Genomic DNA, 26311 nt, shown 5'->3' with positions numbered 1-26311 from the left:
CCCTACATTTACTGCAGCATTATTTACAGTAGACTATGGTAACAGCCCACATGTCCATCCATAGATGAATGGATAAAGAAGCGGTGGTATATATGTACAATGGAATATTAGTCAGTCATAAAAAGAATGAAATCTAGCCATTTGCAACAACTCAGATGGAGCTAGAGAGTATAATGCCAAGCAAAATATGTTAGAGAAAGACAAATACCATATGATCTCACTCATATGTGAAATTTAAGAAAAAAAGGCAAAGGAGAAAAGAGAGAGACAAACCAAGAAACAGGCTCTTAACTATAGAGAACAAACAGCTGGTTACCAGAGGGGAAGGGGTGGGGATACAGGGAAAATAGTGGATGGGGATTAAAGAGTACATTTATCATGATGAAGAAAAAAACATAAATTAAAATGATTAGATAGGTAAGTAGGTAGATGATAGATAGATAGACAGATAGATAGATGTCCTTATCAGCATGTCCCTGAGTAAAAAAGAGGCCAGTGAAGGAGGTGGTCTTCTCCACAATCAAGGAGACCAACTTACAGCTGCTCATTAGGTTAAGGTCACCATGGGCAAAACAGGAGTCTCACTGAGTCCATCTTGCAGATAACTTGATCTTTCTGCCTAAAATTCCTCCTTGCCTCAGTAATTTGGATATACACATGCCAAGGCATGTCAAGGCCTGAAAGTCACTCACACAAACACAAAAGTTGTGTCAATCCTGACCCAAGCCCAAATGCACGTGCACATCAGACAGAGCAGCTCCCCCCAACCCCCCCAAAAAAAAAGACAAGAGCAACCCAGCTGGGAGATGAAGAAGAGTCCTTGCAGGGGGCGGGGGTGGGGGGGAGGGCGGGTAGTACTCACTGCGGTGAGACCGGGGGCTGCTGAGCACCGGGTTGGGCAGCAGGCTTCCCAGGCCTCCACTTGTGGTACAGTGCATGAAGCCATCCTCACAGTAGCTGCAGAGAGGAGGTCAGAGCCCAGCTTTGCAAGAGCAGTGACACTTGCCAGCTCTTTTTCCTCACCTCCCACTAACTCTCTGCCCCCTCCAACTTGGGGAAGTCCCATAACTCATTGAAAACACTGCCTGCTAAGGTTGCCAATGACCTCCATGTTACCGAACCTAATGGAATTTCTTCAGTTCTTTTCTCACCTGATCCCTTCCCACAGTATTCATCACTGTGACTCTTCTGTTCTTCTAGGGAAAGAAAAAAATCTTTCCTGGTTTTCTCCTACGTTCCTAGTTGTTCCTTCAAGCCCACCCCTCTGCTGGCTCCACACTCGGCTCTCTTTTGTCACTCCGTGCTGTCATCCACATCCCCAGCTGCTTTGACAGAGACGACTTGCACATTCACATTAGCAGCTGGGATCTCTCCCTTGAACCTGAGATCCATATATTCAAGCACTTACATGACAGCCATCTTGGTGTCTCAAAGACTCCAAACCCCGTATGTCCAAAACTGAAGTCATGACCACCCCACCACCACCACCAAAGCCAGTGCTCCTTCAGGGTCTGATACACTGCATAATACCACCATACATCCGGTTTCACAAACCAGCAAACGAGGGGTCAGCCTGATACCGCCTTCTCCCCACCCGCTATATCTGCCCATCACCCAGCCCTTGGACTTCATCTCCAAAATATCTCTATCTCCACTGCCATGAGCCACTCCACCTCTGACCTGGACAAGGCAAAAACTCCTAATGGATGATGTCCCTGCAACTATTATTGTACAAAACACACTTCTCTTGGAAGCCCAAATATCTTTTCAAAACCTAAAGCTGATTATGTCACATCCCTGCTCAGATTCCTTCAATAGCTTCCCCTCAGGAGGCCTTAGGATAGAGACCAAATCCCTAAGATGGCCTTCCAGGCCCCATGCACTCAAGCCCCTGCCTACTCTTCCTCTAGCCCATTTCAAGCACTCATAGACCATGTACTTCTCTCTTCCTCCCACCCTTGTGACTTTGCATGTATTAGAATTAATATTTAGTTAAGACCTTTTTCTGTCACTGGACTATAAAATCTAAGAGGGTAGAAGCCATGACTGGTCTTGCTCATTTTCTCCTCAGCAGACAGCTGCAAAAGGCTTTGCATAAAGTATTCAATATATTGCTAATCCCTATCCCCTTCCCTAACATGAGCAACTATTTTTATGATATCTGATCTCCTAAATGGCCCCCAGTGACCTCCTGGTGTTCACACTCTTGTGTCAACTATTGCACCAAGGTTGGTCTGTGTGACCAACAGTATGTGGCAACAGTGACATACCATATGTCACTTAAGATTAGGTTATGAAAGACTACAGCTTCTGTCTTGGTGCTCTCTCTTGGATTATTCAGTCTAGGAAAACCAGTTCATGAGCAGCCCAATGGAGAGGTCCATGGGGCAAGAAACTGAATTAAGCCTTCTGCCGAGAGCCGTAAGAATGATCTGGGAATGCACCTTCCAGCACCAGTCAAGTCTCCAGATGACTGCAGCCCTAGCCAACAGTTTGACTACAACCTTATGAGCCAACCTGAGCTGAACCACCTGGCCACACTGCTCCTGGAGTCCTGACCTTTAGAAACTGGGTGAGATTATACATGTTCATTGTTTTAAGCTGCTAAATTTGGGGTTAATTTTTTATGCAGCAATAAATAAAGAAAACTAATATAATTTTATTCTGTTTCATGTATCTCTGCCTGAATATATTCTTATAAAATATGTGTTTATTTTGCACATGTGTATGTTTAAATTCTATAAGCAGTATTGTCTATCACACTCTGTTCTTCTGTTTTCTTTAGCAGCGTGTTTTAATATTCAGTCCTGCTGGGGCATTTGGGTGGCCCAGTCAGCTAAGCATCTGACTCTAGATTTCAGCTCAGGTGATGTCTCAGGGTCATGAGATTGAGCCCTGTGTTAGGCTCTGTGCTGAGCATGAAGTCTGCTTAAGATTCTCTCTCTCTCTCTCCCTCTGCCTCTCTACCTCCCATTCTCTCTCTCTCTCAAAAAAAAAAAAAAATTTCAATCCTGCGAATACATACCTACTTGCCTGGTGCTTCTAAGGCTGGATAACCCTCTATAGTATGCATCCATTACATTTTACATACATACCCTCCCAGGGATGGGCACGGATTGTCACCTGCTCCTCACCACTACAAACAAAACTGTGATTAACATCTTCAAACGTTGGGACTCCTGGGTGGCTCAGCGCTTGAGCATCTGTCTTTGGCTCAGGGCATAATCCCAGAGTTCCAGGATCAAGTCCCACATCAGGCTCCCTGCAAGGCACCTGCTTCTCCCTCTCCCTATGTCTCTGCCTTCTCTCTGTCTCTCATGAATAAGTTAATAAAATCTTTTTTAAAAAATCTTCAAACATGTGCTCTTAAGAGTCTGTGTGAGCATTTTTAAAAAACATTTTAGTTCTTTATTTGAGAGAGAGACCATGAGTGGAGTGGAGGGGCACAGGGAGAGGGAGAAGCTCAGCAGGGAACCTAATGCAGGGCTCTATTCCAGAACCCTGGAATCATGACCTGAGTAGATGCTTAATGACTGAGCCACTCAGGCGCCCCAGAGAATTTCTTTAGTATACATGCCCCAGAGCAAAGCTGTGGGAATAGCAAGTATGGATATCTAATTTAGTTTATACTGTGCCAATTGCTCTCTGGGGTGCAACTGACCTTCCCTTGAAGGAAGAGATGTCCCTTCCACATGAAAGAAAGCCAGGGGACTGGAGAGGGGAGAGGTAGACAGGGGCTTGAGTGCATGGGGCCTGGAAGGCCATCTTAGGGATTTGGTCTCTATCCTAAAGCTTCCTGAAGGGAAGGATATTAAGGATTCCAAGCAGGGGTATGTTATGTCATCATATGTGATTATGATCAGATTTAGGTTTTGGAAAGATACTGAGTTATCTGAACAAATATCTGTCCTACCAGCAGCAGACTGGGGGCCTCATATTCTGCAGCCCTGTCAACACTTGGCATTATCCAGATTTCAAATTTTTCCACTCTAATAGATATGAAGTAACACGCATAGTTTTAATTTGTATTTCTCTGATATAACGATTTTGAATATTTTTAATGTGGCTGCTGCTCAATCAAAATTTATTGAATGAGCAAGAGAATCAGCCCTTCCCTCTCTGGACACATGTAGAAGTTGTGCCCTCTGGTTTCTAATTAATACATGATTTAAAGATATCCTCCCCCAAATGTCACAGTCTGTCTGTCATTTGGGCATAACCCAAAAGCTTGATTTTATTTTTAGAAAGAAAAAAAAGAAAATCCTTGCAGGTAGGTGTATAATCAACTTCTGACCCAGACCTTGGCTTGCAATAAAGCAGGCACTCTACTGTGATGCCTGTTTGATGACCAGACAACTGGCCTGAAGACACCTCATCTCCAACCTTTCCTGTGCCTCTGATATGCCTCCTGCCCTCCAAGTCACCCCAGCCTCGTATCCTCTGGCTTCCTTCCTCACCATACTACTTCAACATGAGGTCCACCATGACCATCTGATCACCAAATTCAACAGCCTCCTCTCCATGTAATGTGAAGAGTTCAAGAATCCCTGGGTTCACTTGCTAGGTGATTTAGGAAAGTGGTCATCTCTCTAAGCTTCAAATTCTTTACTAAAAAAGCAATGCTTGCCTCCTAACAGTGTTGTTTTAAGATCCCAGAAAGAAACACCCCAAAAATCACAGCTGGACAACTGCAGTAAAATGACCACTGGGCTGAGGCCCAACGCTCAAACCAAATGATGTTATTAATCCCCTGCTTCCTTCACTTCGACCATATGGCTCTGCCCTAGTTATGCCTTTTTGCTGGCCTTTTTCCTTTGGCCTCTCTCATAGGATCCTCTTTCTCTTCTCCTGGCCCTCTGATCATCCCCCAAGCTCTGGACTCAGTCTCCTTTTCTGCTCCTCGGCCCACACCCTTGGAGAGCTCTCTACTCTCATGACTATACCCACAAATCTTGTCCAGCATCAAGTTCCAACTGCACCCATCATTCTAGCAACCGTTTCCGTTGCTCACCAATATGCCCTCTTGGTAACTCAGTCATCTCAGCTAAGACCAAACTCATTATCTTCCCTCTACCAACAAGCAAGCAAGAGCCCTCTTGCTTTTCTGGTCCTCCCTTGCATACCAGTTCAGAGCCTCAGGGCCATCTTCAGCAACCTTCATTTCCCCCTGCCCCTCTCCCCCCACACACACATGCCTCCAGACTGTTTACTTTCTCTCTGTTTAAAACCTCTCAAGTCCTCACCCTATCTTTCAAGGACCCTCAACATCCCTCCAGGCTTCTCTTCTCTTCCCACAACACACGCTCCCCCAGAGGACTTACCATGGGGACGAGTGAGGGAAGACTCTCTGTGTGCTTTAGCTCTGGGGCCTCAGCTCCACCCCAAAGCCCCCATCCCATGGGACTACCCCACACCCACTGCTAGAATCTTCCTCAAATCCCAAGCTACCTCCTGCACTGTCTTCTCCAGTTCCTTCCAATTGGAAGCAATCTGCCCACTTCAAATGAGTAGAGATTTTTAGGTCTACAAAATGGAAAATCTACCAAACAATAGTTATTTCATCTCAGCAAACATTAATTGTACTTATTTTCTGCCAGAAGAGTGTCAGGTGCTGGGAACCAGGGCCTAAGATATGGTTTCTACTCTTAGGGGAGGCCACAGTCCAGATGGGAGATAAAACACATTTTGCCAACATCCAAGTCCAATGACAACCACTATTTTACTCCAGGTGTCATCAACTCGCTTTGGGTACCAGAGATTGGGAAGGACTACAAATTCATCTCACTAAGTGAGGAGGAAAAGCTTCATGCCAAATGTGCAGACCTTGTTGGGACTTTGATTTGAACAAACCAATTATATATAAAAAGACATTTTGAGACAGTCAGGGAAAAGTGGAGATGGATGGAATATTAGGTGTTATCAGGAATTGTTGTAAATACTTAGCTTAATAATGATATTACTGTTAGGTTTGGTTTTTTTCAGTGCTTATCTGTTAGAAATACATAATGAAATATTTTCAAAGAAATGACATAATATCTGAGATTTTCTTTATTCCAGCCAAAGAGGGGAGAAGGGGATAAATAAGCATGGAAGAGTGTTAATAATCACTGAAGCTGGGGATGGATGCCTTAGGGCTTGTCACACTATTCTCTCTACTTTTATGACTGAAATAGTCCATAATCAGGTCTCCCTAATAGACTATCATCTTCCTTGGGACCCACACTGTGTCTTGTTCACCTTTAGATCACCACCCTCTAGGCTAGCACCCAGGGCAGAGCACATGCCAAGGAAGCATTTGCCCAACAAAACATGTTACCCATTTCTCCTGTGACCGTGACAGACCGTGAAACCAACTTGACCGGCAAAGGACCACACGAAGCATGTGGGATTGGAGCTGTTTTTCAGGGAAGTGCACGAAGCAGGTCAGGATAGCAATGCACCAGTAAGGCAAACCTGCTGTGGTCTGTTTTCACTGCCAGGAAGCCAAAGGGGAGGGGACAGGGAGCCCTCCCATTTACTGTTCTGGAAAGGGAAACTGAGACCTAGCACAGGCAAATGGCAAATCCTACTGGCAGTCTGCTCTAGTTTCCAGCGATGTAAGGAAATCATTCGAGCTGTGCAACTCAGGGCAAGTCACTTCCCTTCCTGGGCCTCAGTTTCCCAACCGTGAAATGAAGGACCCAGAAGACCATTTTCCTTACAAGCTCCGCCATTCCTGAGGTCCCTGGTCATGCTGCTCGCACTTACCACATGGTGTGATGGTCTGAGAAGATGTCTTCGGGCTGAAAGATCTCACCATCATAGTAACAGGGACACTGAGCCTTGGGCACACAATCTCCCCTCTCATCCAGGTACAGCCCTGGGGGGCAGAAGCAGCCTTCCAAGCAGACCTCATTGCAGTCCTCCTCCGGGTAAGAGAGGGAGCGACAGGTCATGTTGCAGGGGGTCCCACACTGCAGGTACACCTGGCCCTGGGGGCAGCTCAGCGCTAGAAGAGAGGGTAGAGGAAGGAGGGCTTCAGTGGAAGCATGGAAACACGCCAATGCCAAGGACTGTGGTTCTAGGATTCGGGCTGCCACCCCCTGCAGCTGTGACCCCAATTATATCTCTATGATCACCACCTTTCTTTCCCACTATGAGCAAAACTGGATTTCATGCTCGCGGATGTCTATGATAATAATGGATGCACACAGTTTCCCCTCTGCTGAGCCAGAGGGCTCCTGCCTTAGCCATCTCTGAATCCTTAAAGCCTGGGATATGTAGAAATAGGGAGGATTTTGACACTATGAGTATTAAAAAGAACTGAGAGTGGCAGGCAAGGGCACTTCTCCCAGGATGAAGATAATTAATTTAGCACCTGCTGTATACCCTGCTCTTCACACAGCTTGTATACCTTTTATGCCTTTCATTGAGCTAGATCTCATAGCCCCCTTCCTAGAGGGAAGAAAATGCAAACATAAACTAAGTGACTGTCAAGATCATGCCTCCCAGGCAGAAGCAGAGGCAGGATGTGAACCCAGTTTTCCATGACCCAAAAGCTCATGCTCTCCACCATTATGCTCTAAAAAGGAAACCACCCCTTAGGAGCCATGCTTTCAAGGACAGCCACAGAGAGCAGAGCCACCCTTGTACCTGAGCTAGCAAAGTAGGCCACCCCGCCTCCCCACTAACCTCCCTCTCCCCCCTCCCCTCCTCTGGTGTCCCACAGAGAAATAGCACAGCACACACCAGCCAAGAGGATGGGTGGCAAACAGCAACACAGGGAAGCCAATGGGCTCTGTCTCCCAAATTCCTGGGTCCAAGCCCCAGTTCTGCCATTAGTTACAAAGTGACCTAGAGCAGTTTCCTTGCTGGACCAGACTAAAACCCACCCGGGGTTGTTGTGAAGGTTCAGTGCACCAACCAGGTCTGAGTAATGCCCAGCATGTGGCAAATCCTCCCTGCTACTTTATCGTGATGATGACTGGGGAAATAGTCCCAGCTCAGTGGGCTCCAGAAGGGAGGGATGGGCCAGAGACTGGGTCTTCCAGTGCCTACGAAGACCTGGCACTCCTGGATCCTGGTCTATTCCCATAGGCACCCCAATGATGAAATTCCTTACGGGGGAGGTGGGGTGCAGGAAGCACTTTGCCCTTTCTGAAGGCTTTCCCATCGCTAATCAGCTGCTGTCCGAGAAGTGAGAACCTCACTCTGAGGACACTGTTCCTAAGACCACTGGAATCCTTCTGCTCTCTATTGGAATCCAGTTTTACAGTAGAAACCCAATGGCAGCACGTGTCATGGAAGCTGTAAAAGGAAGCTCAGGCCAGGAACCCCGGACACAGGGGTGGGAACATCTGGGAAGCCCCTGCAGCTCCCGGCCTCCTGCAACTGGTTCTGTGTTTGAGGGCAGCTGAGAAGAGAGCTGTGTTTGAGGGCAGCTCTGTAGCCATATTAGACATGGATTTTTCTCTGAACCAGCAGAGAGGTTGGGCGCAGTGAATGGGTATTCAGAGCAGGGTGGATTAAGATGGGGTGTGCTGGGCAATAAAGATGCAACTCACTTTTGATCCATCAAACCTATGAGAATAAGGTCACATTTAACCCATTAAGGAGCAGCTGGAGCTGAGAGATTTTTTTCTCTGACAGACTGTCGTCCCTAGAGCTGGCTTAGAGCCATACTGGATTTCTCCTTTGGCCTTCTTCCCCAGAAGCAGCGGTGCACACCTCAGTTTAACAGGTGTTTATTGTGTGCCCACTGAGTCCTAGGGGCTGTGCTAGGCTCACAGATGCAGCAATGGTAAGACTTGGTGCCAGCCTGCAAGGAGCCCATGGTCTCGTCATGTTACAAGAAAAAAAATGTGTGTGCCTCTGCCTCATCGCCTCACAGCATCCCACAAAGTAGCTGCATGATCAGCCTTCACTCTGTGAGCATCCCCAGTTGGTATGACCTCTCCTTAAGGATGGAGTTAGTGGGTTAGGGAGCTCTGTTCATTTTTAAAGAGGAAAATGCCCACCTTCCTCGGGTTCAGGCAACTGGGGCCATCTGGGCAGCCTTTCTCTAGTTCACCTCCACAGAAGCCCATAGAGACAAAAATGCCTTCCCAGGATCCCCACAGTTTCTGCCTCCCTAACCAACTCCCAGTCCCTGTTCTCTCTTGTTCTGCTCCCAGTGGAGGTGAAGGAGGGCGGCTCTTTTGAGATTACAGAATATGTCAGTAAGCCCTCAGCTTCTGGGGGACAATGTCCTAAATTAGGAAACCCTTCAGATGCCCTAGCACACTGATAATGAAGATTCCCTAATACCGGTGGACAACCACCATAATATGGCAGACGACCATATTCATGAACAGTGTGCCATTCCTCCTCATTACTTTGCCCAATTTCTAAACAGCAAACCCCAATGAGGAAGCTAAATTGTGGAGGGCGAGATGAAGAATTCAAGGCCATAGAGCTGGGAAGTCACAGTTCCAGCAAGGCCTCAGACTCCACTCCTCCAGCTGCTGGCCATGACACTGTGGCGTCCTGGACCCAGAGGGACAGGGAGGCACAACTGCATGCGTGCATAGACATGGTATGGACACTTTTGTCCTTACTTCTGCCTCTGCTCCTCTTGTTTATGACATTGTTTAGACTCCAAACATGAGTTGGCTCATTGGGCCCCAACAGTGACACTTCTAGAGCCCTCGTCCTTTCTTTTCAAATACATGATATATTATAGACTTTCACCATTTCTCATAGCTCCTATTTTCCTGCTTCTGCTGGGATCACTAACATTTTCATTTCTGACCACATCTACTTCACCCTAAAAATCAGAGTATTTGTGATACCTCATCCCAGAATATCCTAATTTCCATCACTACCATTGTCTCACCATAGAACAGCTCTTTTCTGCCAAGATGGTGCCTTTTTAAAGCCCGGTCAAGTACACTGCCTCCAGAAAGCCTTCCTTGGTTGCCCCTGCATTGATCTAATTATCCTTTTATTGGGTGTGACAGCACCTAGTAGAGAAGCAGTTTCTACCTATGCCTCAAAATGGTAGAGGGTTCAGGCTCTACACCACTGGCTTTGCCTGACCATACTGGGCCACCCAGCACATGTTCCCAGAGCAGCAGCACCAACATCAAAGTGAGTGCCATGTAGCCGCTCAAGGGGCCAGAATGTTGAGCAGATACCAGCTCTGGTGGCAGAAATCTAACATGGCAGAGTGAGACTCCAAAGTCGGCTGTGGACAATGATGTCATCCAACTTGACATAACTTCATCAATGCCAGAGATTTGGGCCGGAAGTCCTCTGATGGTTGGCCTGGAGTTACAAGCGAAGGATTGGTAAGTGCGTTCCCCCACTGCCTTGGTGAGACCCTCCTGCGTGCAGAGGCCCTTGGGGATCTGGGACCCATTCACCCTGCAACCGGGCCAGACACGTATCGAACGCTAGGTGGCAGCAGCCACAGGCAATCTCTGCTTGCAGCGGCTGCTAGGTCCTTGGCGTCCAGGTAGGGGGGTGCTACTCGCGCTGCCAGAACAAGCCAGAAGAATCACACTGTCCTGTAGGGGAGCCAGTCCCCACCACCGTGTCCTGCTGGAGATGGGAGGGGAAAGTGGCTGCACATGGACAGTCCTCGTGACCCAGGCGCTCGGGCCCGGTTCCGAATGCACTAATGCAGAGACAGTGCTTAGAAAAGGACGAGCCGTGTGCAAGGGACCCGAGGAGGGCTCGGCTGGGCCGGGGCGGGGGGGGGGGGGGGTGCTGGCGGCCAGGGAGGGCACCCACCACAGAAGCCGGGCTCCCGCCACGCGATGTGCACGCCCCTCCGGGCACAGGCTGCGGCGTAGTTGGCCACGGCGCTGCAAAGACAGTCTCTGCCGTCGGAGCAGGAGCAGACGTCGTAGCGGCAGTTCTGCACGTAGGGCTGAGGACCCACCGCTCGGTGGCAGGGCTCGAACTTCGAGGACGTCAGCAGCGCGCACGCCTCCTCCGCAAACCTGGCTGTGGCGGGACAGAGCAGTGCGCAGGCGTGGCGGGGCGCACGCCCCGAGCCCCGCCCTCGCCCCCACCTGCCCCCGAGGGCCCCACGCGCCCCGCAGTGCCCCCACCGGCTCCTGCCTGGGCTGCGCTCCCTGCCAATCTGCCTGCCCCGTGCCTCTGGAAATCACCATGATTTTTCTTCTGCAGCCAATAAACTTTTCTAATTACGTTTGGCTTAAATGCAAAGAAACTGCATTTCCAGAGCACCACAACGGCTGACAGAAAGGAGACCTAGTTCCAGGATGGGCTGAGTAAGGGGAGGAAATTAATGCGGAACTGAAATGCTGCCCCCGATACATCTGCAAATGGCCCCCCCAGTGCATTTGTCTAACGATAATTTAATTCTGGGGCTGTGTGGCTGCTGCTCCAACAGACTGAGAAGATCCAGGGACAGGAAACACGGATCATTCTCCTTTCCCAGGGTTCAGCCCCCGGGGGGGGGGGGGGGGGCGGGATGCGCAGTCGAGGGACTTTGAAGCATAAATGATCCAGAGGCAGATCATCAAATGCTGACGGTAAAAGCGAAGTGCCCCTGTGCCCCCAACGTCGGTGCACCGTGCCTTGGGTCGCGCTGGAAGCCGGGAGACCTCGGGACGGAGGGGGCTCGGCGAGGTCCCCCTCCCCCCGGGCTTACGTACCCTGGCGCGGGTTGAGGCTGCAGGGATCGCGGTGCTGCTTCTGCAGGTTCTCGCAGGCCCCGAGCAGCTTCCAGGCGTTCCCGAAGTCCTCCACCAGGGGCTCCGCCAGGCCTGCGGGCGTCACGAAGTCGTCCCCCCGGTTGCCGTTGTAGTTCCCGCACAGGCCGCACGTCTTCCCCGCGTAGGCCGGGGACAGCTGCGGGGAGAGGCAGACCACCGTGGGGCCGCCGCCGAGGCAGCCGCAGCTTCCTGTCGCTAATGAGATGGTTTTAATAATAATAATAAAAAAAAACCTCCCTGGGTGAAAAATAAAGACGAATTTAATAAACCGCAGCTAAGCCCAAGGCTGCAGGGCAGAGGGAGCTTACTGGGGTGTAAGCTTAGCATTAGAAACATGAGGCTCTTGTCATTAATTAAGAGTCAGAGAGCAGGGGCGTCTGGGTGGCTCGGTGGTTGAGCCTCTGCCCTCAGCTCAGGTCGTGATCCTGGGGACCTGGGATGGAGTCCCACATCCAGCTCCCCAGGGAACCGCTTCTCCCTCTGCCTGTGTCTCTCTGCCTCTCCCTGTGTCTCTGCCTCTCTGTGTCTCTTAGGAGTAAATAAATAAAATCTTAAAAAAAATAAATCAAAGAGCAGTCCTGCCAGAAGGGTGTGAGAGATCATGTAGCCTCTTACAGATAGGGACACAGATGGGGACACTGAGTCCCAGAGAGGGAAAGTGCCTGGCCTACGGTCACAGAGCAGGTGGCAGAGCTGGGACCAGCAGCCAGGTTGAGTCTCAGCCCAGCATGCTCTGTACCACCCTCACCTGTCAGGGAGATGCTGGAGCCTACCAGCTTTGCCACCCATGAGAATCAAGTGTGATGTCAGCACCTCTTGACCCCTTTACTGAACACTTGTATCTGTCACACATGCGGTTGTGTAGCAGCCTAAGTCCATGATAGTCCAAGTCTCAGAGCTCACATTTGGAGACAAAGGACAACACTTTCCCAGCTGGAGTTGACTCAGCCACTATAAGTCATTGGAGAGAAAAGACCATGAGCCAAGGAGGACTCTAGAGGGTGTGATCGTGATCGGAGGAGCCAGGGTCAGCAAGGTGTCTGGGGCAGCCTCCTGTGGGTGACCAAGACGGTTCCGAGGATCCAACTCCAGGCCACCAGCATCTGGTTTGTTCTCCATCATTCTGATCCCAAAGTGCACACTCACGGACAGCTTGGGGCATCAAACCTGCCTTTCACACTCTACAGCTGGGCCCCTCCACCTGTTTCTATTGAGAGGGCCCTGATCCAAAGATGGAGTCAGGGCTGGGACCCCAGAGTCCTAACTCCTGCTCTGCCGGTGATGAACATGGCCGGATGGCCTCCCGGGCTTGACACCATTGTGCACTAGGACTGGGCTCCGCATGGTCATCTCTAGGAGCCCCTTCCAGCTTCCAGCTATGACTTCACAGGATGCAGGATGAACCATCTAGTGGAAGGTTCTGGATCCATATAAAAATGCACCCAAGGAAATACCAATAAAAGAAAGAGAATAGGGCAGCCCAGGTGGCTCAGTGGTTTAGCGCCTGCCTTGGGCCCAGGGCGTGATCCTGGAGACCCAGGATCGAGTCCCACGTCGGGCTCCCGGCATGGAGCCTGCTTCCCCCTCTGCCTGTATCTCTGCCTCTCTCTATATATATATATCTGTGTGTGTGTGTGTGTGTGTGTGTGTGTGTCTCATGAATAAGTAAATAAAAATCTTTTTAAAAAAGAGAGAATAATGTTTCCTTGTTTGCTTTACAAATTTCAGGTGTTGCCACACTAGGCCCTGAGGCCTTCCCTGCTGTCACTGTTTAAAATGTAAAAATGGGTGGCTCAGTGGTTGAGCACCTGATCAAGTCCCACATCAGGCTCCCCAGGCGCCCCACAGGGAGCCTACTTCTCCCTCTGCCTATGTCTCTGCCTCTCTCTCTCTGTGTCTCTCATGAATAAATAAAATCTTTAAAATAAATAAAATAAAATGTAAATCCTCTGACCCTGACACTTCTTATCGCTTTCGCTGCTTTATTTATCTCCTCAGGATTTATTACCTTCTAATATATGATATAATTTACTGGTTGGTTTTGCTTACTGTCTGTCTCCCCCAAGGGGAATGTAAGTGAAGCGAGGCAGGGATTCTTATCTGTTTTGTTTCACAGTTGTAACCTAGGCCTCTCAAATGGTGCCTGCAGACGTTCGCTAGATGTATGTTGAGTGAATGACTGAACGAATGATTAAGTTCATGAATGAATGACGTTCTCCTGAGGACACAGGCTGAAAGGTAATGCCAGAGGTCAAGGTCAGGCCCCAGCTGAGCAGTGAAATCCATGATGTCTTCCCTCTCCTCATCCATGCCTCAGCGCCCTCTTTTCTGCCCTCATTCCCAGACTGTGAGTGACCTCATGGCCCCCAAAGTCCCTCTGGTCACCCCTGGGGCCTGCTGTCACACTATCCTCCACTAAGATGTATCTTCCCCCATCCCTTCAGTCCCCTTGGCTTGACTCAAGAGCAACCTCAGCCTTCAGATCAAGAGCACCCTTTCTGTGATATGGGAAGTTACAGAGAAGGTGGAATGGATGATGGCAGGGTAGGGGGCACCCTCCCTGAAGACCAGGGCACAGCAGGTGAGGGAGTCAGAAGACCTAGTTCTGGTCCCCACTCTGTAAGCAAATGACCATGAGACCCAGGGTGAGTTCTTTCTTGCTTCAGAAAGGGATTTTATTTCTAATTGCAAATGAGGGGCTAACAAGAAACTCTCCCAAAATCTTCCTGCTGTGTGGTCTGTGGTCATAAGGTTGATTTTTTTCAGATAAGAGAGGAAAGTCACTAATATGGAACTCTCTCCAGGACTCTATGACAAGGGAAAGAATATGGTGTCATGAGGCAGAAGAAACCAGGATCTCATCAGGAATGCCCAGATGCCCACCACAGGATTATACCAAGGACTTATGGCACACAGGACCTGGGGCACCAGAGGGGATTCCCCAGAGATCCTAGGAATGATCTAGGGCAGCAGTTCTCCAAGTGTGGACTTGGGACCCATTGGGGTAGAGGGTGGACACCTTCTCAAGGTGTCCATGAGGCCAAAACTATTTTCCTAATCACACAACAACGTTATTTGACTTTTCCCCTCTCATTCTCTTATAAGTGTGCAGTGGAATTTTTGAGAGGCTACATGACACATGATGTTGCAAAGGATTGAACGCAGAAGTAGATGTGAGACTCCAGCTGTCTTCTATTAAGCCAGCCATTAAAGAAATTGGCAGACATGTAAAACAATGGTATTCTTCTCACTACTTGTTTTTGTTTCGGAAAACACGGCTATTTTTCAAGAAAAAATTCTGTTTATATTAACATGTAGTGGGTTTTTTATTGTCATTTTTTGCTTAGGGTTTTTTATTGCAGTGTCATTGACATATATTATTATATTAGTTTCAGGTGCAATAGGTTATCATTGTAATTTTAAGTGAATTCATAAAATTCATATATTAAGTCTCTGATTTAATTTCTAATATGATAAATACTGACAGCTATAACCTTCGTAAAAGATTGGGGTCTTCAGTAATTTTTAAGCATACCACGGCGTCTGAAGACCAAAACATGAGAGGCACTGGTCTAGCAGGAAAGGCCCTGCCCAGAGAGCTGGCCCGGCTCTGCTGCTCTGTCCACCCAGCCTGGAAGCCCCTGAGGTCTCGGAGCCCCAGAAGCCAGAAGCCCCGGGGCAAACCAGGGTCCTAGAGACAACAAACACCAGTCTTTCCGAAACAAGAGAGGCCTGTTCCTCCCTCTGGGGGCGCAGGGCCCAGGGAGGGAGGAATTCTTCTCCCACCACATAAAGCCACTCTGCCAGAGCACAAGAGGCACTTTGTAAGGCCCAGGCGGCAGGGAGGCAGTGTTTGGGAGGGCACCTACCGTCACCAGCAGCCTGCCCCGGCCGTCCCAATCCATCTGCAGGTCCTCCCCGTAGCTGAGGCGCACGGAGGCCATCACGGTGTGCTGGATGCGGAGGTCACCTGGAACAGGGCAGGGACAGGGTGTAGGCCCCGAAGCGAGAGGGCACGGTGGTGACAGGCCCATGTATCGTGGGGAGAGACGGAGTCTCTCACAAAGGACTGTAACAATGAAATCAAGGAGCTGGGGACAGATAGGGATGTCCATGAGACATAAGGGGGTTTCAGAAGGAAGGATAACCCAGGTGAGTTTAGTACAAACAGCCTTCCCTAGAAAGGAGCCCCGGTATCCCAGCTGTGCCTTGCCATTCACTCTACTGGCACAAGAGGGCGGCAGAGGCTCCTCTGCATCCTTGGTTTAGGAGCTGGCCCCCCACTGAAGCCCATTCCCCACCCCTGCCGCCCTTGCACACCACTTCTAGGCTGCACATGCTGCATGCAGAGCTGAATGCAGCAGTTCTCACTGGAGACGAGGTAGGAGACATACCTCTTGCCCTGGAGGAAGGTACCTCATGGGGAGACACACACAGCATTAAACACAAGTGGACCTGCTATGTGTAATGCCAGGATAATGGGCCACACGGTCCACGGAGGTCACAGGCAAGAAGGCAGAGGGCTCTGAGAGCCACTTTGAAGGTGAAGGTGGCAATTATGCTACCAAAAGGGTGTGGGGCTACCCAGCAAATTCACTGGATAGGTTTTTCCCACAGGTCACAGGGGTCGCCTGGCTTTGCCCCATGACAGGCTCTGGTCTGACCCACCACCAGCCACCCTCTAACTTCCCCGCATCAGCTTCTGCTCCTCTCCCACCTCAAAGCAGAACCAGAACTGTTGTGCCCAACCCTCAACTCATCCCTTTGGCTCAAACCAAATCTTCTTGGTCCCCTTTGCCCCTCTACCCTCTCTCCCTGGCCTGGAGCAAAGCTCCCTTGCCTCCAGACAGTTCCTCCACTCCCCCTCCTCCTTCAGGAAGCTTTCCTTCTTTGCAAGGATGCATGTTGAGAATAACCATCCCTCCACAGATAGCTCTCCTCACAGAAGAGGTGGGCAGTTAGCATGGCTGAGGGGCAGGGGCGGGGGCTCTGTGGGATGAGTTTGACCAGCCCCAGGCCCCAGTGGCGGAGGAGGGAACGCACCTTGCAGGAGAGGAATCTGGATATCCTGGCCATCCATGGAGACTCCTCCCCCATGCTTCAGCTTCACAAGGCTGTTGTGATGTCCAGGCAGGCGGACGGTGACCGAGCGGGTGCAGACAGCATCCAGGTCATCGGCACACTGCCAAGAGGGGCGCCCAGGGTGATGTTACCACAAACCCCCTGCCCAGCGCCCCAGCCTGGGACCCACTTACTCAGAGAAAGAACACAAGCCCAGACAGCCCGAGGCCTCATTAGGAGAAACAATTCTATTCTCCCAGAATGGTCTCAGTGAGTAGGCCCCCCTGGAGGCATCCCACGACAAAGCCCTAAGCCCCACATCCCCAAGCCCCGCAGCTCCCCACACCCTTTCCCTAGCCAGGCCTGGTCTTTATTCTAGGCCTCTGGCTATCTTCCTGTTGCTTGGGCCAGTGGTTCCAAAGCAACACTAGGACTTCAATCCTCAAGGGGAGCCGTGTGCACCCTAGATTTCTCCCTCCTCGCTCCAGTCTCTGGAGGAGCGAGGTCTAGCACATAGCACAGCAGCTCATAAAGGAGCTAGGACCACCTTGCCCCCACCCCATCCCCACCTCCTGACTGGTGGCAGTCAAGCTCACCTGGACAGTCTCTATGACAACAGAGAAGGTGTGGTCCTGGCAGTCCTGGGCCAGCAGGTAGTGGCAGACCCCACTGAAGGTGAAGTACCTGTTGTCGAAGCTCTTGAAGTGGGACTGTCCTGTGACCAGACACTCGCCTGGAGGGACACAGAGGAAGGCGGTAAGCACAGGAGGAGGGGAAGGGCTCCCCTTGGGGTGGCAAAGGAGGGATGCATGGGCACACCGGGCACCTCCTGTGGAACGCCACAGGCATCCTTCCCCACACCAGTCTGAAAACAAGTTCGACGGGAGGACTCTAACTCAGGTCCCAGACCTCACACCACAAGAGCCCAGAGGTGGATCTTCAGCTCAATGCCTCACTTACCAAAAGGACAACCAAGAGAAGTGACAGCCACACACACAAGCCGCAGCTTGAGCTCCCAGTTCAGGGTGGCTCCCAGTCCTTCCCCACCGCCACCCCACAGGTTCTGGCTCTGGGGGGGAGGCCTTTCTCTGCACTGCTGTTGTGGGGGGCTCTGGGGCATGGCCTGACCCAGGAGAGGCCTCTGAGGCAAGCAGGCAGAAAGGCCAGCCCAGATGGAGAACGGGGGAGGGGGGGGGGGGCGGTGAGACAGGCATTCTCCAGGCTCAGCAGGGCAGGGGCCAGGGCGCCATCCTCGCCCCGCAGCCGAGGGGCGGCTCTAAGGCTTTCTCATGGGCAAGTCAATGTTGTGACTTCAGTTGGGGCCAATGGGGGGCCAGGAGGCCATCTGCCCATGATCTCACCACCACCCAAGCCAGTTCCCTAGCTCAGGCTGACACATCTGTGGGTGGGTACGAGGACTCCCCTTCATCATTCCCCATTGCAGAGCCCTCAGCTCACCCTCCACCTGACCCTGTTCCGTCCTCCCCCAGACCACAACCCAGCCGTGCGGCTGGCCCTGTGCACTTCCAACCAGTGACCACACATCCTGGAGAGTGTCCATGTGGGGTGGGGTGGGGGACCTCTGCCAAGGTCTCCAGGGATCCCCTATAGGCCCCACCCCAGCTCAGGGCAATCCCATCTCCAGAGACTACAATAGGCCCATTGAAGCTGAAGCGGGCATCTGGATCCCTTCCCAAACTCCTTCTATGTATTTCCTCCCATCTGGGCCTTCTACGTTTTAGAAAAATAAATATAGACACACACCATGGCCATTCTGTAAAAGTAGGGGGCCCTCCTTCCCACCCAGTCACCCTTGACCTCCAAACTGCAAACACCTGTTCTCCACAGCACTAATCCCGTCTAAACCTCAAGTTCCGCCTAAGAGGGTATTATAGCCAGTGCCACCTGGGCCCACCCCCCAGGGCTGATGCTGGCTCCGTCACATGATCAGGGGGTTCTCAGAGGCAGCAGAGAGATTCCAGCCGCTCATCTATCAAAGATAAGCTCCACAGGCCCCCTCCACCTGCCGCCTCAGGCCCACACTAGCACTGAAGGGCATGGCAGGCATAGCTTTGCATCCAGGTGTGGTCCTGCCTTCGGTGTGTGCTGGAAGGCAGGGCCAGGGAGAGGAGCCTCAGCGTACTATGAGTGTCCTCTGACTGTCCCCCCAGGGCAGCTGACCTCTTCCTGGGACAGGAAGCTACACTCAGCCCAGAAGAAATTAGGAGAAATTAGGGAGGCCCCAGATCATTGTCAGCATCACCCTCTGTGATAATAAAAAATATAGTCTTTATTCCTGGTTCCTGACACAGAGCTCCTAAAACCCTTGGAATATCCTGGGTGATAGGAGCATCTTTTGCTCTAATGAAACCACTCTTGGTGGGCCCCTGGGTAGTAGCTTCAGGGGGGCTTGCTCACCAGAAAGACCCAGGCAAGATGAGAGTTGGAACTTTCAGCACCCCGCGCCCCTCCCCCCAGCCTCCAGGGACAGGAGAGAGGCTGAGGATTGATGATCCATCATGCCTGTGTAATAAAACCTCCATTAAAACCCCTAAAGAAGAGGACTTGGCAAGCTTCTGGGTTTGTCAATGTATCCACAAGCAGGAGGGTGGCCACACCCCAGTTCCACAGGGACAGAAGCTCCTGTGCTCAGGACACTTCTGGTCTTTGCCCCATGCATCTCTTCATCTGGCTTTTGATTTGTATCCCTTATAATATCCTTCATAGCAAACCAGTAATAATAAGTAAAATGCCTGAGTTTTGTGAGCCACTCTCACAAATTACTGACCCTGAATCAGGCATTGTGGGAACCCCCAACTGGTAGCCAAGCCAGACAGATGGGGGCACCCTGAGAACCCTGTACTTATGATCAGCATCTGAAGTCAGGCTGTCTGAGGGGATCGAGCCCTTAACCTGCTGGGTCTGCACTGATTCCTGGTCGTTAGTGTCAGAATTGAACCATAGGACACCCAGTTGGTTTCCAGAAAGTCGAAGATTTGGTTAGCTTGGGGAAAAACCACACACATTTGGTGTCAGAAGTGTTGAAGTAGGAACAGCTTGTGTCTTCCCACTGTGTTGCCCCCAAAGGGGAGCAAGAGTGAGGAGTCACCATCCATGGAAGGCAGAGTAGCACAGGCAGGAAGGTGGGGGCAAGGGTCATCCCAGCTGATTGTAAATGTGCTGAAATTCCAAATCCATGGGGTCACAGGAAAGCCTTTCTAAAACAGCGACTTCTCAGAACCCACCATCATCCTGCAAACAGAGTGGGGTGGCACTTTGTGTCTAATGTCTTGACCCGATGGCAATAAAGTGGGTGGGAATTCTTCCCCTGACCTTTCTCTGTTTTCTCAGGAGCGCTCTTATCTGAGTATGAAAGTGGACCTGCATCAGTTCTGACAAGGCCTAGGAAAAGATGGGTCAATGTACAAACATGTACAAACAAACATTCACAAGCAAAACTTTCAGAGCTAGAATCTAATTGTCCGATCTGATTTCTTGCTCTGACCCCCACTGACCTGTGTTCTGAAGTGCCTCAGGAATCAAGTCTAAATACTACATTTAGCTTATTGACTTGGTATAACTAAGGACGAAACTGAGAGCACAGGAAACCCAAGAACACAAATGGGGAAGTTGCTGGGCTAGGAGTTGGCCCTAGGAGCTAGAATTGACCAGAATAAAAGCTACAGGGCAAGTCACGCAGCCTCTGCCCGGAGCACGACAGTCAGGACATTCCCAGTTGGATAGTTGGTCAACCAGCAAAAGGCAGCTCCCCACAAACAGCTGGCCCACCACCCGATGGAGAAGGTGGGCAATGGAAGTGTGGTGAATCACTGAAGAGGTGATTCTTAAAATAGCATAAAAAGCAGAACAGGGGCAACTGGGTGTGTGGCTTAGTGGTTGAGGGTCTGCCTTTGGCTCAGGTCATGATCCCAGAGTCCTAGGATCAAGCCCCTCCTTCTTGCAGAGAGCCTGCTTCTCCCTCTGCCTATGTCTCTGCGTCTCTCTGTGTCTCTCATGAATAAATAAATAAAATCTTTAAAAATAAATAAATAAAAATAAAAGCAGAACAGCTAGAAATTAAAGCAGACCCAATAAGTGAATAAAGATCCGTCGTCTTGAAGAAAATGGAAAGAAATCTCTCATCTGATGGAAACACACTACCTCTTCTAAAATAAACCCTTTTGTTTGCAGTAAGTGAGTCCTCCACGGAGCTTCTCTGTTCAGCCCATCTGCTTCCATCCTGTTCTGGCAGCCTACAGAAATGCCAACCCCCAGGCCCTTAGCAAAGCAACACAGACTCCCCCAACGTAAGTTTGCACCAAAGCCTGCCTCTAAATCACAATAACATGATCTCCACCAAATGTGCAAGACTTTTTTTTTAAGATTGTATTTATTTATTGGACAGAGAGAAAGAGAGTCAGAGAACACGAGAGGGAGACGGGCAGAGGAAGAGGGAGAAGCAGGCTCCCTGCTGAGTAGGGAGTCTGATGTGGGACTCCTTCACGAGTCCCTAAGATCATGACCTGAGCCAAAGTCAGACGCTTAACTGACTGAGCCATGCAGGTGCTTGCAAGGTGCATTTCTAAGTGCTCCATGAGTACATCTTGTTTACTGCTTCCATGAAGCAGTCATCATTACCCTTAGTTCACAGATGAGGAAAGTAAAACACAGAGGAAAACTCACCCAAAGGCTCAAGGTCCTCAGATAGGGATTTGCATGTGGGCATTCTGTCTGGCTTCAGAGCCCAAAGCACTTGAGACCACCCAACACTGCCTCATGGGTTGGCTCCTGCAGTTTCTCATAAGCCTGATTTTGTGAGGGCCCAGCCTGAGTCATTCTGAGCCTTGGCATACACAGGCCTATTGCAAGGGGCATCTGTACAGCTGAGTCTGGATATAGAGACTGAGTGGAGAAAAGCCCTGGCTTCCTCTACTTCTATTTTTTTTTTTTTTAAGATTCATTTATTTATTTGAAAGAGAAATGGGGAGAGGGGCAAAGAGAGGGAGAGAGAATCTCAAGCAGACACCCTCCTGAGTGCAGAGCCTGGCACGGAGCTTGATCTCATGACTGTGAGATCATAACCGAGCCAAAACCAAGAGTCAGACTCGCAACCAACTGAGCCACCCAGATGCCTTTAAAAAATAATAATAATAAATTTATTTATTGAAGAGCTCTGGCTTCTAAAGGTGGTACACTGGCTTGTCCTGAAGGAGGACTGGTGTGACTCCAAAAAACCCAGTACTGGCTGGGGCAGGCCCCAGGAGAGTTTCCATGAACTTGGGCACTCAGATTCCCCAGGTGAGCCCAGCTACCTAGGAGTGCCTGCTCTCACTGGACAGGCATTGGCCCTGCTCACTGTCTCTGTTATAGCCAGTGTGCAAGTCTGTCTTCCCGAAGGCTTCAGAACAGACAGCTTAAATCCTAAAGGTGAATCACAGGGCTGGGTTAGAATGCATCAGAAGTTATCCAGAACCAGATGAGTAATAAGTTACACCAAGGCTCTCCCCTGCCCCACGGCCAAGCCTAAGGCAGGCCCAGACTCTGACTCTCCTGCCTGCCCCGATAGCCCCAGCCACACCACGTGCCCCACCAGCCCTCCCCATGCCAGACTCTTTTGGGTGCCTGCCTGTGTCTCAGTCTTTCCCTGATCCTGCTGAATGAGGCTGCAGGGGCTGCGGGGATGAAGACGGCTAATGTTTATTGAGTGCTTACTTTGTGTCAGGTAACAGCTTCCTCCAGATGAAGCCGTTGTTATCACCCCTGTGTTACAGATTAGGAAACTGAGGCTGCAAATGATCAGACGGTTTGCTAGAAGTCACTTAGCTGGGCAATGGGACTGGAATTCCAGCCAGGCTGAGCAAGTCCACCGCCCAGGCCCCCAGGCCTCTGCTACGCCACCTGTCCATGTGCATAAGATGGGCAAACGAGAAACCCTCCACTCACACCTTTCCAGCTGCAGAAGAGAACCTTCCACACTCTTCCATCAGGAGTTTGAAATACTAACCAGGGCTTTATTTATTCGAGGAATAGTCCCTGTGGATAAGCATGATCCTCCCTCGTTGACCCTGCCCAAACATTTACAGTTCGATGGGAACCAAATTGGCAGAACTTTTCTGGGAAGTATGTGTTGCAGAGGAAAGGAAGAGGAAGAGAAGCTTGGGGTTACAGAAAGGGAAGTTTGGGGTAAACCACGGCTTTGCTTGGAGCTGCCCTAACTCCTAACAGGAACAGAGGAATACAGAGGGCAGTGAAGGCCTAAGGAGTATTTAAGCTCTAGCCCTCCCCATATATGCTCCATATCCTCCCCCTGATGCTCTTTTGGGCAATTTCTCTTCCCTCCCACTCCCCATCCACCACACTCCCTGAGCCAGGAAGCCTCTAAGATGCTCCCCACCATGGTCCCACCTCTTGTATTCATGACGTCGTGTGATCCCCTCACCTTGAACATGGACTGGATACTTTGACTTATTTCTAGTAGATATAATACAGCAGAAGTGAAGGATGTCATTTCAGAGATTGGGTTTTTAAAAGACCATGGCTTCTGTCTTGGCTGCTCTCCCTCACTCTCTCTGAGGTCACTCACGCTAGAAGAAGCTAGCTATCATGTCACGAGGCATCCCTTCACAAGAGGTCCACAAGGTGAGGCACCAGGGCCTGCCAACCATCACATGACTGAGCTTCAAAGTCGCAACAGAGCCTTCAGATAAGACCACAGTGCAAGCCAAAGACTTGACTGCAACTTCATGAGAAATCTTGGGCCAGACTCAGCCATACCCAGGTTCCTGACATACAGAAACTGTAAGATAATGAATGTTTGCTGTTTGCTAAGTTTGAGGTAATTTGTTCCACAACAATAGACGACCAGTACACTCTCATCTTACCCCAGAATAGAGAATCAAAACCCCTCTCTATTTCTAAGATTCACAATATCAGCTCTTGCAGGGATTGTGGGCAAACCATAGCTTGCTCTTTGCTATGCTAGCAGAGTCAAGCATATCCCCTTCTAGAACCTTCCCATCAGAAGCTCTACCAGCAATTGTCACACTGGGGGCATAAGACAACCCCCCTTACAACTGAATCACGGCAAGGTATGGAAATATGTCTATGTGCTACACATAGAAATGGAGTGGGAGATGACCAACTAAACTCCAGAACTAGAAAAAGAGGGTCAGAGCTGAGGCTTTGAATATACAGAGGAAGAGCTTAGTGATTGTGTTGGCAAAATATCAAACCACTCAGTAGACTGCAGTAGAGTTGGAACTGGTTATATTTCCATCAAGGCATCGAGAAAATTTCTTACATCCTCGGCAAAACTATCTTCTAGGTTTTGAACTGAATACCAGAGGATTGTATTGTCTGCCCCAGACCAAGCATTACATCATATGCATAGTGAGTGTTCAAATCATTGTTGGATGGATGGTTAGAAGAGCAATGGATGGTTGAATGGATGGACAGATAGAGGTTTGCATGGATGGCTGGTTGGTTGGTTGGTTGGTTGGTTGGACAGATAGATGGATAGGTAGAAGATACTCCATATAGAAAGTAGTTATTAAGAATTCCTAATCTGGGAGTGCCTTAGTTGTTTGAGTGCCTTAGTTGGTTGAACATTGGACTCATGATTTTGGCTCAGATCATGATCTCATGGGTTGTGGGATCATGCCCCAAACAGGGATCTGTGCTTGGTGGGGAGTCTGCTTGAGATTCTCTCTCTCCCTCTCCCTCTGCCTTTTCCCTACTCTCTCTCTGTCTCTCAAATAAATAAATATCTTAAAAAAAAAAAGAAAAGAAAAGAAAAGAAAGAATTCCTAATCTGGTAGTCTAACAAAAGACAATAAACAAATTCCTAATTCCATCCATTGTGGCTCACAGATCTTATACAATGAATGCTTATTATTTAGACATTAACTTTTTTTTAAGTCATTGGCAGCAACTTCATGTCTTTCGAAGGGTTGCTTAGGTTTTTCACAGGGTGGGATGATGTTAAATTGGAACATTAATATCCCTTGGAAGAACAATCTTTTGTTCTTCATGCTTCCTTTAAGAATTGCATAGAAGGTAAACTGGCTGGTAGACTAATTGACCTAGCCCTAATGCCCACTTTCCATCTAGTTCCAGGATTTTCCCAATGTGGTGAGCACTACGCAAGGTCCTAAGTGACCCTCCAGCCAACAGGCCCCAAATATGATCCCAGTACCCATGTTCAAGCCCCATCAGCCCACCAAAGCCAAATGGCCTCTTGGGGCTAAAGGGAGGGGAGCTCTTTAGCCGGCTGTTTGCCTTGCAGCTTTTTTATTGCACTCTATAACCCATGGGAACTCAAAAAATAGTATCCTGCATAAGAGCTGAGGCTGAGCTGGCCTTTAACTAAACATGGGACCTCTCCAGAGCCCATGAAGGATGGCAAAGACATACCTACAAAGGAATAGATCAAGGAAAGAGAGTAAACATAAGGGCAAAAGCAGCAATCAGATAGTTGTGAGTTTGAGTCCTGTCATTGTCTCTTACCAGCTGTGTGACATTGAGCAAGTTATGTAATCTCTGGCTCTGCTTCTTCTTTTGTAAACCTAGAATAAATTGTACCTGCCTCATAGGCCATGTGTAAAGTGTTTCCACAGAGCCTAACACATAGCAAACACCGTGTGAGTGATCACAAAGAGGAAAATTATCAGGAGAAGAGCCAGGGTTATTGGAGGGTGAGGCAGAAGGGAGCCTCAAATGGGCAAAGTTTGCAGCAAACAGAATAGATTTGGGGCCAAACAGAAGACCAAGTAAAGGGCAGAGATTATAAAGCAACTTTTCCTAAGAGATTTCCGGGGAGGGAGGGAGGTAGAAGAAATCATTTGGAGGTCTGATTTTCTTAGCTCGTAGGCCATTCTAAGATCTTCCTGTCAGACATTCCAGAAACTTCTCACTTTGAACATAAAGAATCACCTGGCCCTTCTTCCTCTTAATTTCCAAAGGATTTGCATCATCTTTGTTTAGTAGACTGTGACCCTCTGGTTCTTACAGCTCACTGAACCATAATCCTTTGAGCAAACAGGTGAGAAGAAAAGGACAATAAAACCTGAGCCCAGGTGCATTCTCGCCTTTCAGCTATGCAGGGTGTCCCTCTGCTGGCCCGTGAGGCGGGTAGCAGAGCTGGGATCCAAAGCCAGAGCTGTGGTCAGGGGGTTGTATCCAGCCTGTGCAGAGGCCGCCTTCTCTTTGCCTTGAGATTCGGCCCACCCAGTCTAGCAAGGGCAACATACCGTTAGTTCCCTTCCGAGAAGGGAGGAGAAGAGCGGAAGGTGGCCTACCTGGGCATTCTTCATTGCTGCAGATCCACAGGCTATTTCGGCAAATGCTATTGGGGAGAGAAGCACAGGTCATGGGTCATCGTGCAAACACAAGGGCACATGAACAGATCTAGAGCCCATCACAGATCCTACAGCCCCCAAAGGGAGAGATCTGGGGAAAAAAAGGAGCTGGTACTAGGGGGATCTTTATGAGGCTGAAGGTGAAGAGCACAGGGCTGTGGCCAGAGGGGTCTTGGAGCTAAGGCCAAG

At 49.8% G+C, this 26311-nt stretch overlaps 1 protein-coding gene across 3 annotated transcripts in view; it reads right to left on the bottom strand.

Annotated features, from left to right (window-relative positions):
* VWF (von Willebrand factor) overlaps positions 1 to 26311 on the bottom strand; it is a 137724-nt gene that overhangs the window by 73749 nt on the left and 37664 nt on the right. For all 3 annotated transcript variants that reach the window (XR_013364392.1, XM_077871349.1, XM_077871348.1), the window contains exons 10-17: positions 26063 to 26109; positions 17363 to 17499; positions 16749 to 16887; positions 15575 to 15675; positions 11646 to 11841; positions 10753 to 10968; positions 6748 to 6988; positions 863 to 957 (exon numbers count right to left, since the gene is read on the bottom strand). Coding sequence is in view for 2 of the 3 variants with exons in the window: in XM_077871349.1 (XP_077727475.1) it covers positions 863 to 957; positions 6748 to 6988; positions 10753 to 10968; positions 11646 to 11841; positions 15575 to 15675; positions 16749 to 16887; positions 17363 to 17499; positions 26063 to 26109 (1172 nt within the window). In the remaining variant the exon portion in view is untranslated. The remainder of the gene's footprint in view (positions 1 to 862; positions 958 to 6747; positions 6989 to 10752; positions 10969 to 11645; positions 11842 to 15574; positions 15676 to 16748; positions 16888 to 17362; positions 17500 to 26062; positions 26110 to 26311) is intronic.

The sequence above is a fragment of the Canis aureus genome, chromosome 25, assembly GCF_053574225.1.
Source record: "Canis aureus isolate CA01 chromosome 25, VMU_Caureus_v.1.0, whole genome shotgun sequence".
NCBI lineage: Eukaryota > Metazoa > Chordata > Mammalia > Carnivora > Canidae > Canis > Canis aureus.
Note: the sequence above shows the minus strand (reverse complement) of the source record. Positions and strands in the feature narration are given on the sequence as shown.